The following is a 13,794-nucleotide window of genomic DNA, read 5'->3' on the forward strand; positions in this document are numbered from 1 at the left end:
CTGTGGGCAGATGGCAGACACGGGAAATGTTTAGGCCAGCAACGGTTTTCAACCCGTGGGTCGTGACCCCCACAGAGGTTGCATTTCAGATATCCTGCATGTTGGATATTTACATTAGGATTCATAGCAGTAGCAAAATTAGTGATGAAGTGGCAATGAAATAATCTTGTGGTTGGGAGTCACCACAACATGAAGAACTGCATTCAAGGCTCACAGCATTAGGAAGGGTGAGAAGCACTGGGGTAGGCAATCCTGGAAATTAGCATCGAGACTGTAAGGAAGACTAAGCCTTTGTACAGTCAATCACTCGGCTGCTAACGGGTGCTGTTAATGAATAAATCGGCATTTTAGACTTGAATTTCATTTTCTAATTAATTCTTATGAAGTTCTCACCTGTCCAAATAGCTAAGTCCTTCTGAGTAAATTATGTTCTGCCAGTGTTTCCGATGACAAGGACTGACATTTTCCCAGAGTTAACCAACTTACAATTTGAGGCTATCAATATAAATTTGAAATCTATCCATCACAATCTACTTGTTTTGTTAAAGCATATATGCTAGCTTTTTATGAAGGAAAATGTTCTATTTTGTGAATTTGTAAGCTTGACTTGAGCTCAAATTCATGCTTCTCTTAATGTCAACTTCATTTTTTGCATAATTTTAGTATAGCATCAGTATACTATGAGGTAGTGGTATATGTAAATATGCTCATTTTCTGTACATACAATACTTTTTTTCTAACATAACATCAAATAATTTATTTAAGCCTCCAGATTTCTTAAATCCTGGAGATTTTTAAGTCAGTAAATGCAAAAAGAATGCTCCTGGTTCATGATTTTTCAAATTTGGGTATTCGGCCTTTGCTCTTACCGGCACACACGTTTCCAGGCCCAGCAAAGCCTTCCAAACACTGACACGCAGCAGCCTCTCCCTCTGAGACACAGCGAGCGTGCCTGTCACAGGCCCCAGGGCCACAGTCGTCTTGATCTGCAAACACAAAAACCCCACGCAATTATTTCCAGGCCTCAGAGAAGAAAGTGGACCTCAGCGTGCTGGACAGAACATCCCCGCGTCGCCTCCCTACAGTTCAAGTGTGAGCTAGCCTCCAAACAGAAAGAACTGGTTAGGTCTGTCCACCGTGTCTGTTTTACTAGATGCAGAAGATACATCTCACTGCTTCCATGGCACCCAAACTTCAGCTGTATTTTTTGTGTGCTTGCTAGTTTTGCATTGCTTTGGTTTGTTGGTTGTGGTTTGGTTGCTGCTCTGGCTTTTTAACCAGGAGTAGTAGCAGCAAATAGCCAAGACTGGCCCTAACATGAGATGTTCCTGCCTCACTCTCCCAGAGGCTGAGCTAAACCTCAGTCTTAAAAAAAAAATCACCTGGTGTTCGGAGAGCTCTCTGTGGACTTGATTATAATTAGTTTAAAGCATCTGCACATTTAAACTACTAGCAGTGCTTAAAACAGACTCCAATTTTAAGAAGATTTTACTTAAAAATTCCCAACCATTGTGACATCCGAAAGGCCCACCTATTCTTCTCCTGAAACACAGACTTGTATGTAGCGAGCAGATCTGTTTACGACAAGGAGACTGACTCAGAGAAAGACTTATTATTATTTTACTAATATCATGTTTCATATTGAATAGGATATATGTCTCAGAGTGTGCTTATTATCAAGATTTATGCACTGACTTGTAAGCCTCCTGGCAAGTTCTGCAAAGTCACGAAGCATACAAGTCAAATGCTGTACAGGGATCGTTTCATTTCATACCCCACTGCAATGCAAATGCCCCGGGGGGACAGAGGTACATGTCAAGCCGCAGATATGAGCAAGTTTTTCTTTGTTTCTTGCCTTTCTGCTTTAACCACTTGTGCATATAATCATTCCCCCAAATGCCACCCACCACCTCCTTTTTGGAGTTGGCGTAGCTGACACACCACAGCAGTCTGTGAACCCTCACCTTTCTGGTCACTGGTCAGTTTGTTCGCAGTGTACAGGGAGATAAAACGAAGCCTTCTGAGCCCATTTGGGAATCAAAGGTTAAATGTTCTAAGCTGGATTTGGGTCCCACGTGACTGCAGACACGGGGGTAATCGTGTTTTTGTGTTTCATATGCTTCGCTGCTCATTTCTCTCGTGTGAACACATGCCTTTCGTGCTCGCTTGGTGACTCCCTGTCACTCACAACTCAAGATGGGTGCATTCAAATATTTAGTTCCCAGATCACAAGGCTGCTGAGAGCAAGAGTGGACAGGATCCAAATCACACCAGGCATTTGAAACCACTGTAAAAGCTCCCTAAACTAGAATATAACTCAGGACTTTTGCAAACCTTGAGTCATTTTGCATGATGGAAAGCAACAGACACACAGTAGGAGGCACGGGCTACAACCAGAGTTCTTTCTGTGACGAGCTAGCTGTAGACACGGTGGCAATGCTCACTGTCCTCTCTAAACCATGAGCAGGGATTTCTGCAATGATTGCTGCTTTCCATACGTGTTGTAGAAATCCAAGGAAAAGGTGATTGTTTCAAAAATTCTCTGCAAATTAAAATTTACTACACATATCTAAATAAAGATGATAAGGAAGGGCATAGTCAGGGTTGCAGACTTGGTTCAGTGGCTAAGAACACTTGCTGCTCTTCCAGGGGACCATGGTTTGATGGCCGCACCCATATGGCTGTGCACAGACATCTGGAACAGTAGTCTCAGAGAATCTGACGGGACCAGACACCCATGTGGTGCACAGACATACATGTGGAAATACAGTCGTACACATAAATAATTAAAACATTTTAATAATTAAGAAGGCCTAGTGATAGCTTAATAATTAGGGCTGAAGGTGTAGCCCAGTGTGAGCACCAGCACTTAAGGAACAAAGCCCCCAACGCCAGAAGCTCTGGGAGCTGAACTGTAAAAATCAAATTCACTCAGAAGTACCTAACGTGCACCCAGGTCCTGCTGAGTGATAAAAATGCAGTAATGCAAGGATGCAAACACAAGCTCTGCTGTCTTGCATTATCTCTGATGCAAACGCAAGCTCTGCTGTCTTGCATTATCTCTGAAGACTAAGCGAACGCAAAGTCAAACACAGGCCTAAATCCTCACAGTGTTTGAGTGCGTCACCATTCCTGAGCCCCCAACAGCCCTCAATGTGCTCTTTGCCATGTATCGTCATGGGGCAATCTTTCTCAAGTATGTTAGAATATGTTCTATGAGCATGTATGGGTCCCTGGTGAGTCTGGACGGGGTCTCGAGCTCACTGATTGATTGATAATGCTTCATGTGATTGGACAGCTTATTCTCACATTCAGCTGTGGCCATGCAGGTTGAGATGATTTCGCATGGCCTGGTATCCGAAGCACTTGGTACGGTGTATGACCAGAAAAATAGTCAAATAAATCTACTTCCAGTGTGACAAATTTTTCTGACTCTTCTTATTTCAACACGAATTGGTTATTTGATCATATTTACTTTTTAAGAATTCAAATATTTACTTTCGTATGTTTGCATGTATTCATATTCACATGTGTGTGCATGTATAGGTGTGTAGAGGCCAGAAGGACGCTGACTTCCTTCCTCAATCATTTTCTAGCTGATTTTTTTTCTTTTTTTTGAGCAAATGTCTCTCACTACATGAGCTTACTAATTCAAACTGGCTGGCTGGCAGGCAGGCCTCAGGGGTCTTCCTGTATCCATGTCCCCAGCACTAGGGACAAGTGCCAGCTCCCAGGCCCTTGTTTAGTGTGGGTCCTCGGGGTCCTAACGCAGGCCCCCACGCTTGTGCAAGCACTTTACCAACCAAGTCCTCTCTCCAGTCCTTTGTCATCCTAATTTTCAGAATCTTTAGTCAGGTCACCAATTAATACAACTCAGCCTTAGTTTTTACATATTAATTTCCTTGTTTACTAAAAAATATAAGTCTTCCTATCATCAGAAATCCCACTGCTGGAGCATGCAGCCCTGGAGTGCCCTGCACATCTACTCTGCAGACTACCAAATCAGATGTCCTCTCACTGAGCTTTCAAACACTTTGTTTTAGGCTTGGTTTTTGAGACGGGGGTTTTTCTGTGTAGCCTTGGCAGTCTTAGAACATAGACTAGGCTGGCCTAGAACTCATAGACCCACTTGTCTCTGCCTCCGCAGTGTTGGGATGAAAAGCATGAGCCACCATCACCCAGGAGTTTTCAAACATTTTTAAAAGCTACAGATGTTGTGTTAAAACAAAATATTACTCAAGGGACTGAGGAGATGGTTCAGTGGATAAAGTTGGGACCCCCCAACATCCAGGTAAACAGCAGGTGGGTGTGACAGGCTCCTTATAATCCCAGTTCTTGGCAAATGGAGACAGGGGATTTCCTGGAACAAGCTATGGGTTCAGGAGACCCTGTCTGACTATATGAAGCAGAAAGTGCTAAGAAGACATCTGACATTAACGTCTAGTCTCACAGGGTGGGTTTACAGTAGAGCTCTAGGGCTCATCCGAAAACTACTTGCCTTATGAGTGAGCACAGAACGCAATAGACTCATGTTCCCTAAAGTTGTGACACACTGAAAAAAAAATTGACATTCTCCTGATATGCACTACAGACAAAGAATTCTGACGTTTTCTGTTCATGGGGTTTTGGCAATAATTAAAGTAATCAATTAATACTGCTCATCAATTGCTATCAACTTTTCACAATGGCTAGATAGATCAAGTACTGTCCATAGGAGATATGGGTGGGGAAAGACTTGTCTCTTCTGTCCTAATTGTCACCTCTGTTTCCAATTACACTTCAAAGAGTTCAGGCTCGAGGCTGTCAACATGTCCAGTCCGAGTCTAAGCCAACAGAGCTGCACACACTTCTCAGAAGAGGAAGAGCCGAGTCTGAGGTTGGGCTGCAGCAGACTTGGCCAATACTGTATTAGGGAGCACGAGCACAGACCTTCTTATTGAGAGAGCGGAAGCTGTCAGACCAGAGCTGTCTGGGAGAACTCACAGGTCGTACCTGACACCATGATTTCGGCCACTAAGGTGTGCTGGGACTCTGTACTGTTATCTTCTGGGGCTTCCGTCTTAATTATGTCGTCCAGCGATGTTGCCTCGTGACTGAGCTCAGCGTCGTCACCTGTGGGACGAAGGCTCCAATAGTTAAGCCTTTCGATTTCAAGGAAAGTTTGATTGAATTGACATTGATAGCGAGTCACTGGTAACGAGTTCAGACTCATTTTAATAATAAGATTGAGGGAAGTGGGCAGGGTTTGGTGGAGCCAATGGGGAGAAATATGGGGCTCTTTTGGATAAAGAACAGTGTTCACATACCAAGCTCCTTCTGAATATAACCAGCTCAGAATCGCAGACCACAATAACAGAGAGTTGGGAGAGCATCTCTCCCCAACCTGTCTTTTCTCTTTGGTTTTTGATTTTTCTACAGGGTTTCTTTGTGTAATAGCCCTGTCTGTCCTGGATCTTGCTTTGAAGATCAGGAAGGCCTTGCACTCACAGAGATCCACCTGACCTGCTTCTACCTTCTGAGTGCTGGAATTAAAGGCACGTGCCTCCAGCGCCCAGCTCCCAACTGCCTTAAATGTTAGCTCCTTCCTTTGTTCTGCTTTCGTATTTACAATAGCCGGATTTCACTGAGACTTAAAAGTTAATGTGCATGAAATGCCTATAGTAACACACAGCTCACTGCTCCCGCGGAGGAGGACATGGAGTCCCCAAGGCAGCACTTTGCTCAGCTGGGCCCCTCGGACCCTGGGTCCCACTGCACAGAGTCCGCAGTACCAGGACTCTCTGCACCACAGGAGAAAGCCACTCTCTCCGCCATGCTCACATTGTTATTAATACAGCAAGGCGGTGTGGGGAAGAGTGGGTGCCATAGCACAGGCAAAGGGAACAACACCAATGCTCACCAGGAGCTGAGGCCTCTACTACCCACTCGGTAACCTCACAGCGAAAACAAGAGACACAGCGAGCGTTGCTAAGGTTCAGACCCCTTGGCCATTGACTCTGGAATTTCCCTACTCTGGATAATAAAATAAGTAACACACACGAAAGGCTATCCGGGTCCTGTTGACCTTATGAGAGTTGCCTGGAGAAGCATGCAAGTCCTTTTTGAGATGTGAGCAGAAATCCTCCCTTTCTCCACTCAAAGGATGATGGACAGGCAAACTATGGGTAACCGGCAAGGCTTCCCTCAAAAACAAATGGCGTGAAGCCCGCCGCACCCCAAGGAAACAGCCGGCAGCATCTGTTTCGTGTGTCGGACTCCTCATTGCAGGTAAGTTTTAAGAAACTAGGGCCCGGGCAGTTCTGACAGCCAAAGAACAATATTCCCCCCAAAACCTATTAAACAGCACCCCTTTCAATAGGCTATTAAGTGATTCCCCCTGCCCCCGTCTTTCCAACTTCATGTCTCCCAGAGGCCACGTGTGCTTCACAACTGTCAACCAAGACAACACAGAAGTGGCCGTGCGTCCAGCTGCTGTCTGTGCTGCTGACTTCAAGACTGACACGGAAAACAAGGGCTCCTTTCTCACTGCCTGTTTTGTCAGAAAACATGCATATTTAGTCATTGCCATAAACTACACTATGCTGAGAAACATTAGAGTTCTCTTAACATCATTTGAATTAAGATTACATTTTTTTCAGTATCCTAAGAACTGATAAATATAATTCATATGTATAAAAACCCTTTGGGGATCTTAAGAAGTCTTTTAAAGAGCATAAAGGAGTTCTGAATCTAAGAGGCATGAAACTATTATCCTAAGGCAACAAATTAATAGAGGAAAAATGTCTGAAAACCCAATACCCACCTCCACTCCACAGACAGAGCCATCCTCTCACTGTTATCAACCCGTCACTTGACTTATATTTATAACACGCGTACCAGATAATTATGCACTTTTAAAAAAGGCTTAACAAAATATAAATTATCTTTGGCACATTTTTGGGAGGAAGATACCAAAAGATGTTTCCAGATATGCCTCGTTTGGGCACGCACTGAAGGCAGAAAGGCCGTACGTCATCAGGGCTTACTCCCTCGCCTCTCTCTCTCAGCTGCCGCTTGCAAAGAAGTGGATCAGGAGCCCTCTCGGTACGCACCTCCTTTCCCTGTTTGGTACTTTAAAGTTATTTCTCTAAAGGACTCAAGTTTTCCTACTGGGACCTATAGTGTGGGAAGGAGACTGCCTTTCACAGCCCTTAAAATTAAGAACATAACATTTCTAAAGAAACTGGCTCTAAACATCGCTGGGAGGGGGCACAATGTGGACATTTATTTCTAAGCCCCAGCACAGTCCACTACAAATGGGGAGAATATGGAACTTAAATCCTTTACAATGAGAAGTCAGTCTAATTTAGTCTATAATAAGGAATAACAGCAACAAAACTCATTGGGGCAGGGATGAGGAAACCCAAACACACTCAGAATTTCTGAAGACAAGGAGCACTTAATAATATAAAACACTTCAACCATCAAAAGCAGAAACATGGATGTCCCACTGTATGGAGCCGGGGGTGGGGGGATAATTCAGCTGCACAGTATGCTACATTACCAGCCAGTAACTAACTACCTTTCTGGTCAAGACACATCTTCCCATCCTGGGCTTTCACAAAACCTTCACGACACAAACACTGAGCAGTTCCAAAGCTCTCTTGGCAGATATGGTCACAGCCACCATTCTTGTGTATGCAGGGATTGGCCCCTAGCAGAGAACAGAGAGAGTGTGGATGGGTCTGGAGAAGTCAAGGATGTTGCAAATCAAGGACATCTCTAAAGGGAAGGTGTGCACAGACTGCTCTCACAGGAGTTCCCACAGGGGGCAGACAGCTCAGAATGTTGCTACCTTAGAATTATTTGCTGGTCCCCTGATTGCTCTTTGGGCTGACGAGGGAGGGAGACTTGATTGGGGGAGGGGGAGGGAGATGGGAGGCGGTGGCGGGGAAGAGACAGAAATCTTTAATAAATAAATAAATTTAAAAAAAAAAAGAATTATTTGCTGAGCATCGTCAGTAGTTCAGTTTGTAAGGCTCCTTAGTCAGGTGTGATTCCTAGTTCCTGACCCATGATCTAGTCAAACTCAGATCTTCAGGAAGAGGAGCTGCTCGAGAGAGCTGAATGACTCTTCCTTGGCTTGTTACTCGCTGCTGCTCACCCTGTGAGGGTGAGGGGAACCCACGTACGGGTAGAAGTTTCCACCGCAAAAATCTAAGTTGCCTGAATCAATAACTATTAACATATCAATTATTTCTATTTGATACTACAAATTCCAAATGGGACTTTCTTTCAACTGGGGTGTTTACTTTGTGGTAATCTATCTATCTATCTATCTATCTATCTATCTATCTATCTATCTATCTATCTATCTATCTAATATATTTCTAATATCATATCTATCTATGGATCTATCTATCTATCTATATCTACCTATATTTATATCTACCTATCTACCTACCCATCTGTCTGTCTACTATGAAAAGGATCTAAATTGCTTATCCTTTTATAAAAAATTATTTATTTTTGTGTGCGTTGGTGTTTTGCCTGCATGTATACCTGTGTGAGGGTATCAGGCCCCTTGGAACTGAAATGAAGACAGTTGTGAGCTGCCATGTGGGTGCTGGAAATTGAACCTGGGTCCTCTGAAAAAACAGCCAGTGCTCTTAACCCCTGAGCCATCTCTCCAGCCCCCTTAAATTGCTCATCCTTATTTCTGTAACCCAAGTCTTTGCAACGTAGAAAGTAGGTAAAATGGAGCAAGGTGCGGCGCGTGGCTGCTGGGATAAAGCCTAGATGACTAAAATCACCGTATCAGGGATGAAGCACAAACTACCAAGTTTGTCTGGGTTTTGATTCACACAATGCACAAATCGCAGGAAAAGTTAACATTTATAGAGACAGAAAGAAAAATCACAAAATCCCCTCCACCCCCACCACCTGCTACCATTGGTTATTGCGGCCGCAGTCTCTGGTGCAGGAGGGCCTGTGGGACTGCTCCGGTGTACCTGGTTTTGCCAATGGGTGGACCACAACCAGTGACGAGGGCTTCAGCATGCTGCCTCGAAGACGTACCCTATTTTGGCCAGTCCTCTTGTTCACCCTTATTACCGAGGGGATAGCCCAATCCGAGAACCACACGTGATCCTCAAACACGGCTACAGCAAAGGGGTGACCTGGAAGCAATTGAAAGGCCATTCAGTACAGAGAGGTTCTCTTCACAGGGGGCATTTATAAGGGGACAAAGCTTAGAACCCCGTCACTACATCGTAGGTGGCTGCTGACCTACGAGGGTCTTGACAGCACCAAGGAGGAGGCCAGTGTGGAATGTTTTGTGCCCATCTGCCACAGACTGAACTTGAGCGTGTTTCAAAACCTGCTGCTCCTCAGTCCAGGTTCCTGTCATGTGAATGGCTGTCATGAGCACTAGAATAATTTACATGACTGAGCAAGTGGTTTTTGAAACTGCCATCTCCGTCACTGCATTCCCGAGTTCGTGTCTCCTGGCTGCTCTCTATTCTTACACACCATCCTTTCTTATTTCTCCCAGGCCTATACCGCCAAGAATGACCCCATCTCTTCATATTTACCCTCCTTCCCAAGCTTAGTGTGTGTATTAGCATCCCACCTTTTGTACCAATGGCTTCCTCCCCTTATCCCGTTAGCCTGTCTCTTCCCTGCTGTTCTGAAAGGAGCTTTTTGAACACCTATTATCTGTTGCCTCCAATTCCACAGCTCCTATACATCATCCAGTGGGCTGCCTTCTGAGCGCTCCTCAACGAAAACCACCTCTGCAGGCCCCTGGAACTGCTGCGAGGAGGGGTTTGAGCACAGGCCAATGCCACACAGTGTCTCAAGACACCAGAGTGCAGGAGATACACGTTCAGAAGCCTTGGAGGCGTTCATCAAGCCTCTTCACGTTCACCAGGTCAACAAATTTGGAGAAGTGAAAGAAATGTCTCCCCCTTGTGGTGGAAAACTCAAATGACTTGTCATGGCCTTAGAGAGTGTCCTCCACTTTACCACTATCAGCCAGGATCCTTAGCATTCATTTCAGTCTCTAGTCCTTTGTCCGAAAGCAAAACCATCAGCACAGCATGGGGATTTCTTTTACATGACTGATGTTCCTTTCATTGTGGTTAGAAGACACACAACACAACCTTTACCGCCTTAGCCTCCGTGTACTGTTCAGCAGGGGAAGTGTGCACACACTGATGTGCAACTAGTCTCTAGAAATCTAGGATTTTGAAAATCTGAAATTCTGTGCCAACTTCCCCCTAGCCCCTGAGAAGTCCTATTCTACCTCATGTTTGCATGAGGCTACCTACTCTGAATTACTATGAGCAAACAGGAGTGTCTAGCTATTTGCCTTTTTAGTCATATAGTATAATGTCCTTAAAGACTGTCCATTTAAGCATGTGTTAGAATTAGCTCTTATGTTTCAACAAACACATTGAAAACAATCATCCTTACCTATGGCAAACAACCAGAACTAATTGCACTTTAATTAAAGATAAATTCATTCAATCCTTTCATTAAAAATCCTGAACTGTTGGGGCTCAAAAGATGGCTCAGTGGTCAAAAGCACTGGCTACTCTTCCAAAGGACTTGGATAAGAATCCCAGCACCAACACAGCACCTCAAACTGTTTTTAACTCTAGTTCCACATGATACAATGCCCTCTTCTGGCCCACCATGGGCATGAGGCATACATGCTGGCAAAACACCCATACACATAAAATTAAAAGAAAAAGAAAATCTGAACAGTCAATTGAGAAAACATCACATGTACTTCAGTAGGTGGCGCTCTAGAGTAGGAATGAGTAGACAAACACATTATTTGCTATTGCTCTTCAAGAGAAAATTACACTATTCAGATTGCAATAATCCTTGAAATTATAAAATATACGCTAAAAGGCTATGAAGCTGGTGAAGATTTCGCCTATTCCTATTGTCCTGTAACTCTGTTTAATCTCCAGCACCATCTAAATTGGGTATGGGAACATGCCTATCACCTCAGCACTCTGGAGGTGAAGGCAGGAGGGCCAGAAGCTCAAGGTCATCTCCCACTACATAATTCAAATCCAGCCTGTGATACATAAGACTCTGTCTCAAAAATAAAGTATTATATACTTTTTTTTTTATCTAGAATGTGAGGCTTTTACATCCTGGTTAGGAATGTTCATATATCTACCTCTATAATGAAGTTATAGTTTTATTTAATTGGGTAGTATTTAAAAAAAATCAAATCAGCCACTTCCACATCTTCATTCCCTATGAGAAATCAATGAATGTCTGTCAAGGCTGAACTATAAATGCAAGCTTACCATTACTTATGAAGAATATAGCTGTTTTAAACAATTGTAGAAATACATGCAATTTAAATATTTCTCTTTGCCCGGGCGGTGGTGGCGCACGCCTTTAATCCCAGCACTCGGGAGGCAGAGGCAGGCAGATCTCTGTGAGTTCGAGACCAGCCTGGTCTACAAGAGCTAATTCCAGGACAGGCTCCAAAGCTACAGAGAAACCCTGTCTCGAAAAACAAAAACAAAAACAAAATATATATATACATATATATATATATATTTCTCTTTGCTTGATTTCATGCTATATTATCTAGAAAATTATTGTCTCTAAACTAAATAGATTTGGCAAAATAACTATTTTGTTAATTCCTTCCTACAAGAAACTAATATTTGATCTTTCTAAGCAGTGTCTAAAGCCCTAAAATTCTTCCAACACTTCCAGGTTCTCACTTTCCTTATACCAACCTGCTATCAGAGCCTCCCTAATTTTTATTTGTAATGTTTAATCCTGCAATCTTCTATTTCACTTTTTAATACCATGTGAACTGATGCCTGGACATCCCTTGTAACTTGTTCATCGATGTCCTTCTCTCTAGACCTCAATCTGACCACTGCACTGTCATCTAGGTGATTTCCCTGAAACGCCAATCTTGTCACGTATGCCTCTTGCTCAAGAGCATTTACTGTAACCTTAGAAAATCCAAGTTTAGGTCCAGTCGCTTTATCCTGGTAGCTCTGTTTACTACATGGCCCAGTTCCAAAGGTCCATGCGGACTCCCCAAGTCCAGAGGAATTTCCCATGAATACTGCATTTGGACTTCTCTTTGATAGGCTAGAGAGAGTGTGTGCATGTGTGTTTCTTTGTATTTCTGTGTATGGATGTATGGGGGTACCGGCAGAGGCCAGAGGAGGGTACAGGTGGTTGTGAGCTGTCCAACATGGCTGCTGGGAACCAAACCCTGGTCCTTTGGAAAAGCAGCAAGTGCTCTTAACCACTAAAATCATCTCTCAAGTCCCTGACTTAACATTTTAAAGATATTTATGAAAATGTGTGCTCTCCGATGAATAATCTGAAAATGCAATAGGGGAGAAAATGTCCTTGATTAATCTTTGCCCATGTTTTCAACTCATTTTCATTAATTCTTGAAAATGATATTATCACAGTTATGGAATGTCAGGTTAAAAAGACAGAAAAAAATTAATTTTTATTCTTAAATAAGTTCAGAAAAAATAAGACTTTCACTTTTATTTGGAAACATCTTGGATTATACAACACTAAGTTTTTCATTATTCCAGTGCTCAGGTAATCTTTCTATTTTATAATTCTTGAAGAAATCTATCTCTATAGTCTGGCTAAAATGTATATACACATGTAAGCATATTCTAGATTTAACATTCATCAGCACTTAATCAAGATGAAGAGGTCAGAGTCTGGAGAGACGGCCCAACTGTCAAGAGAAAGTACTGTTCTTGAGAATCTGTGTTTGGTTTCTAGTTCCCATATCCACTGGCTCACAATCACCTGAAACTCCAGCTTCAAGGAACCTGACACCCTCTTCCGGCCTTTGTGGGTACCTACACTCATGTACACATTCCCAAACACATACATATGTGCACATAATTAAAAAAAATAGAATGAAAAATTCTATAGAAATGATAAAAAGAAAGACAAAAAGAATCATCCACCCCAAAGTCTCACCTACATCGTTCTGGGCAAGTCTTCGGCGTTTGGAACCATCCAGATTGGCCATTTCAATCACTGACTGCTTGGTGTCGCACCAATACAAAGTGTCTGTTAAGTAGTCAATTGTGATTCCACTGGGCTCCAAGAGATCAGAGCTGGCTATCAGCAGCCGGCCAGAACCCTGAAGGGAAGAGCTTTCAATCCGCGGATACATCCCTGTGTCCGTCCAGAACAGTCTCCTTCAATCAAGAAAACTCACAAGTCAAATTTGCATGAGAAGCTCTTCTATTCTTTCAACACTGGAATGTCGATATAAATCATTTTAAGGTGTAAAGGGTGGTGCACTAAGCAATACACAAGGAGAAAACGGAGCACAGCATGCTAAACAATTAAAAGCAAAAAGGAAGAACACCCTCAACTGTCTGTAAAAATCCTTATCTAGAACAAAAAAAAAATGGGGTCAGATCACTAGATGGAAAAGGAATTGGTATTTAATATTACAGAATATTATTAATCAAATTTGTACTTGAATGAACAGTATTAACAGCAAAATGCAATCAATTCGATGGCTCTTTTTTTTTTTCTTTCAAGACAGTGTTTCTCTGTGTAGTCCTGGTTGTCCTGGAACTCACTCTGTTGACCAGGCTGGCCTCAGACTTAGAGATGTACCTGCCTCTGCCTTCCAAATGCTGGGATTGAAGCTGTGCGCCACCACTGCCCAGCTTGGTAGCTCTTTGTTATATTATGCACATAATAAACAACAATAAAAGGAATAGTGTGTTTACCTGTTTCCTAGATTTATGCAAGGTGCTGTACCTATTA

The 13,794-nt window shown here is 43.0% G+C and overlaps 1 protein-coding gene across 1 annotated transcript in view; it reads right to left on the reverse strand.

The window, feature by feature from the left end:
* Egf (epidermal growth factor) overlaps positions 1-13,794 on the reverse strand; it is a 72,645-nt gene that overhangs the window by 19,189 nt on the left and 39,662 nt on the right. Inside the window, 5 exon segments of the mRNA XM_050155496.1 lie at positions 870-986; positions 4,993-5,112; positions 7,562-7,693; positions 8,991-9,158; positions 12,988-13,211. Coding sequence (XP_050011453.1) covers positions 870-986; positions 4,993-5,112; positions 7,562-7,693; positions 8,991-9,158; positions 12,988-13,211 — 761 coding nt within the window.

Source organism: Alexandromys fortis, unplaced genomic scaffold (genome assembly GCF_014885135.2).
Source record: "Alexandromys fortis isolate MF-2015 unplaced genomic scaffold, M_Fortis_MF-2015_v1.1 scaffold_19, whole genome shotgun sequence".
NCBI lineage: Eukaryota > Metazoa > Chordata > Mammalia > Rodentia > Cricetidae > Alexandromys > Alexandromys fortis.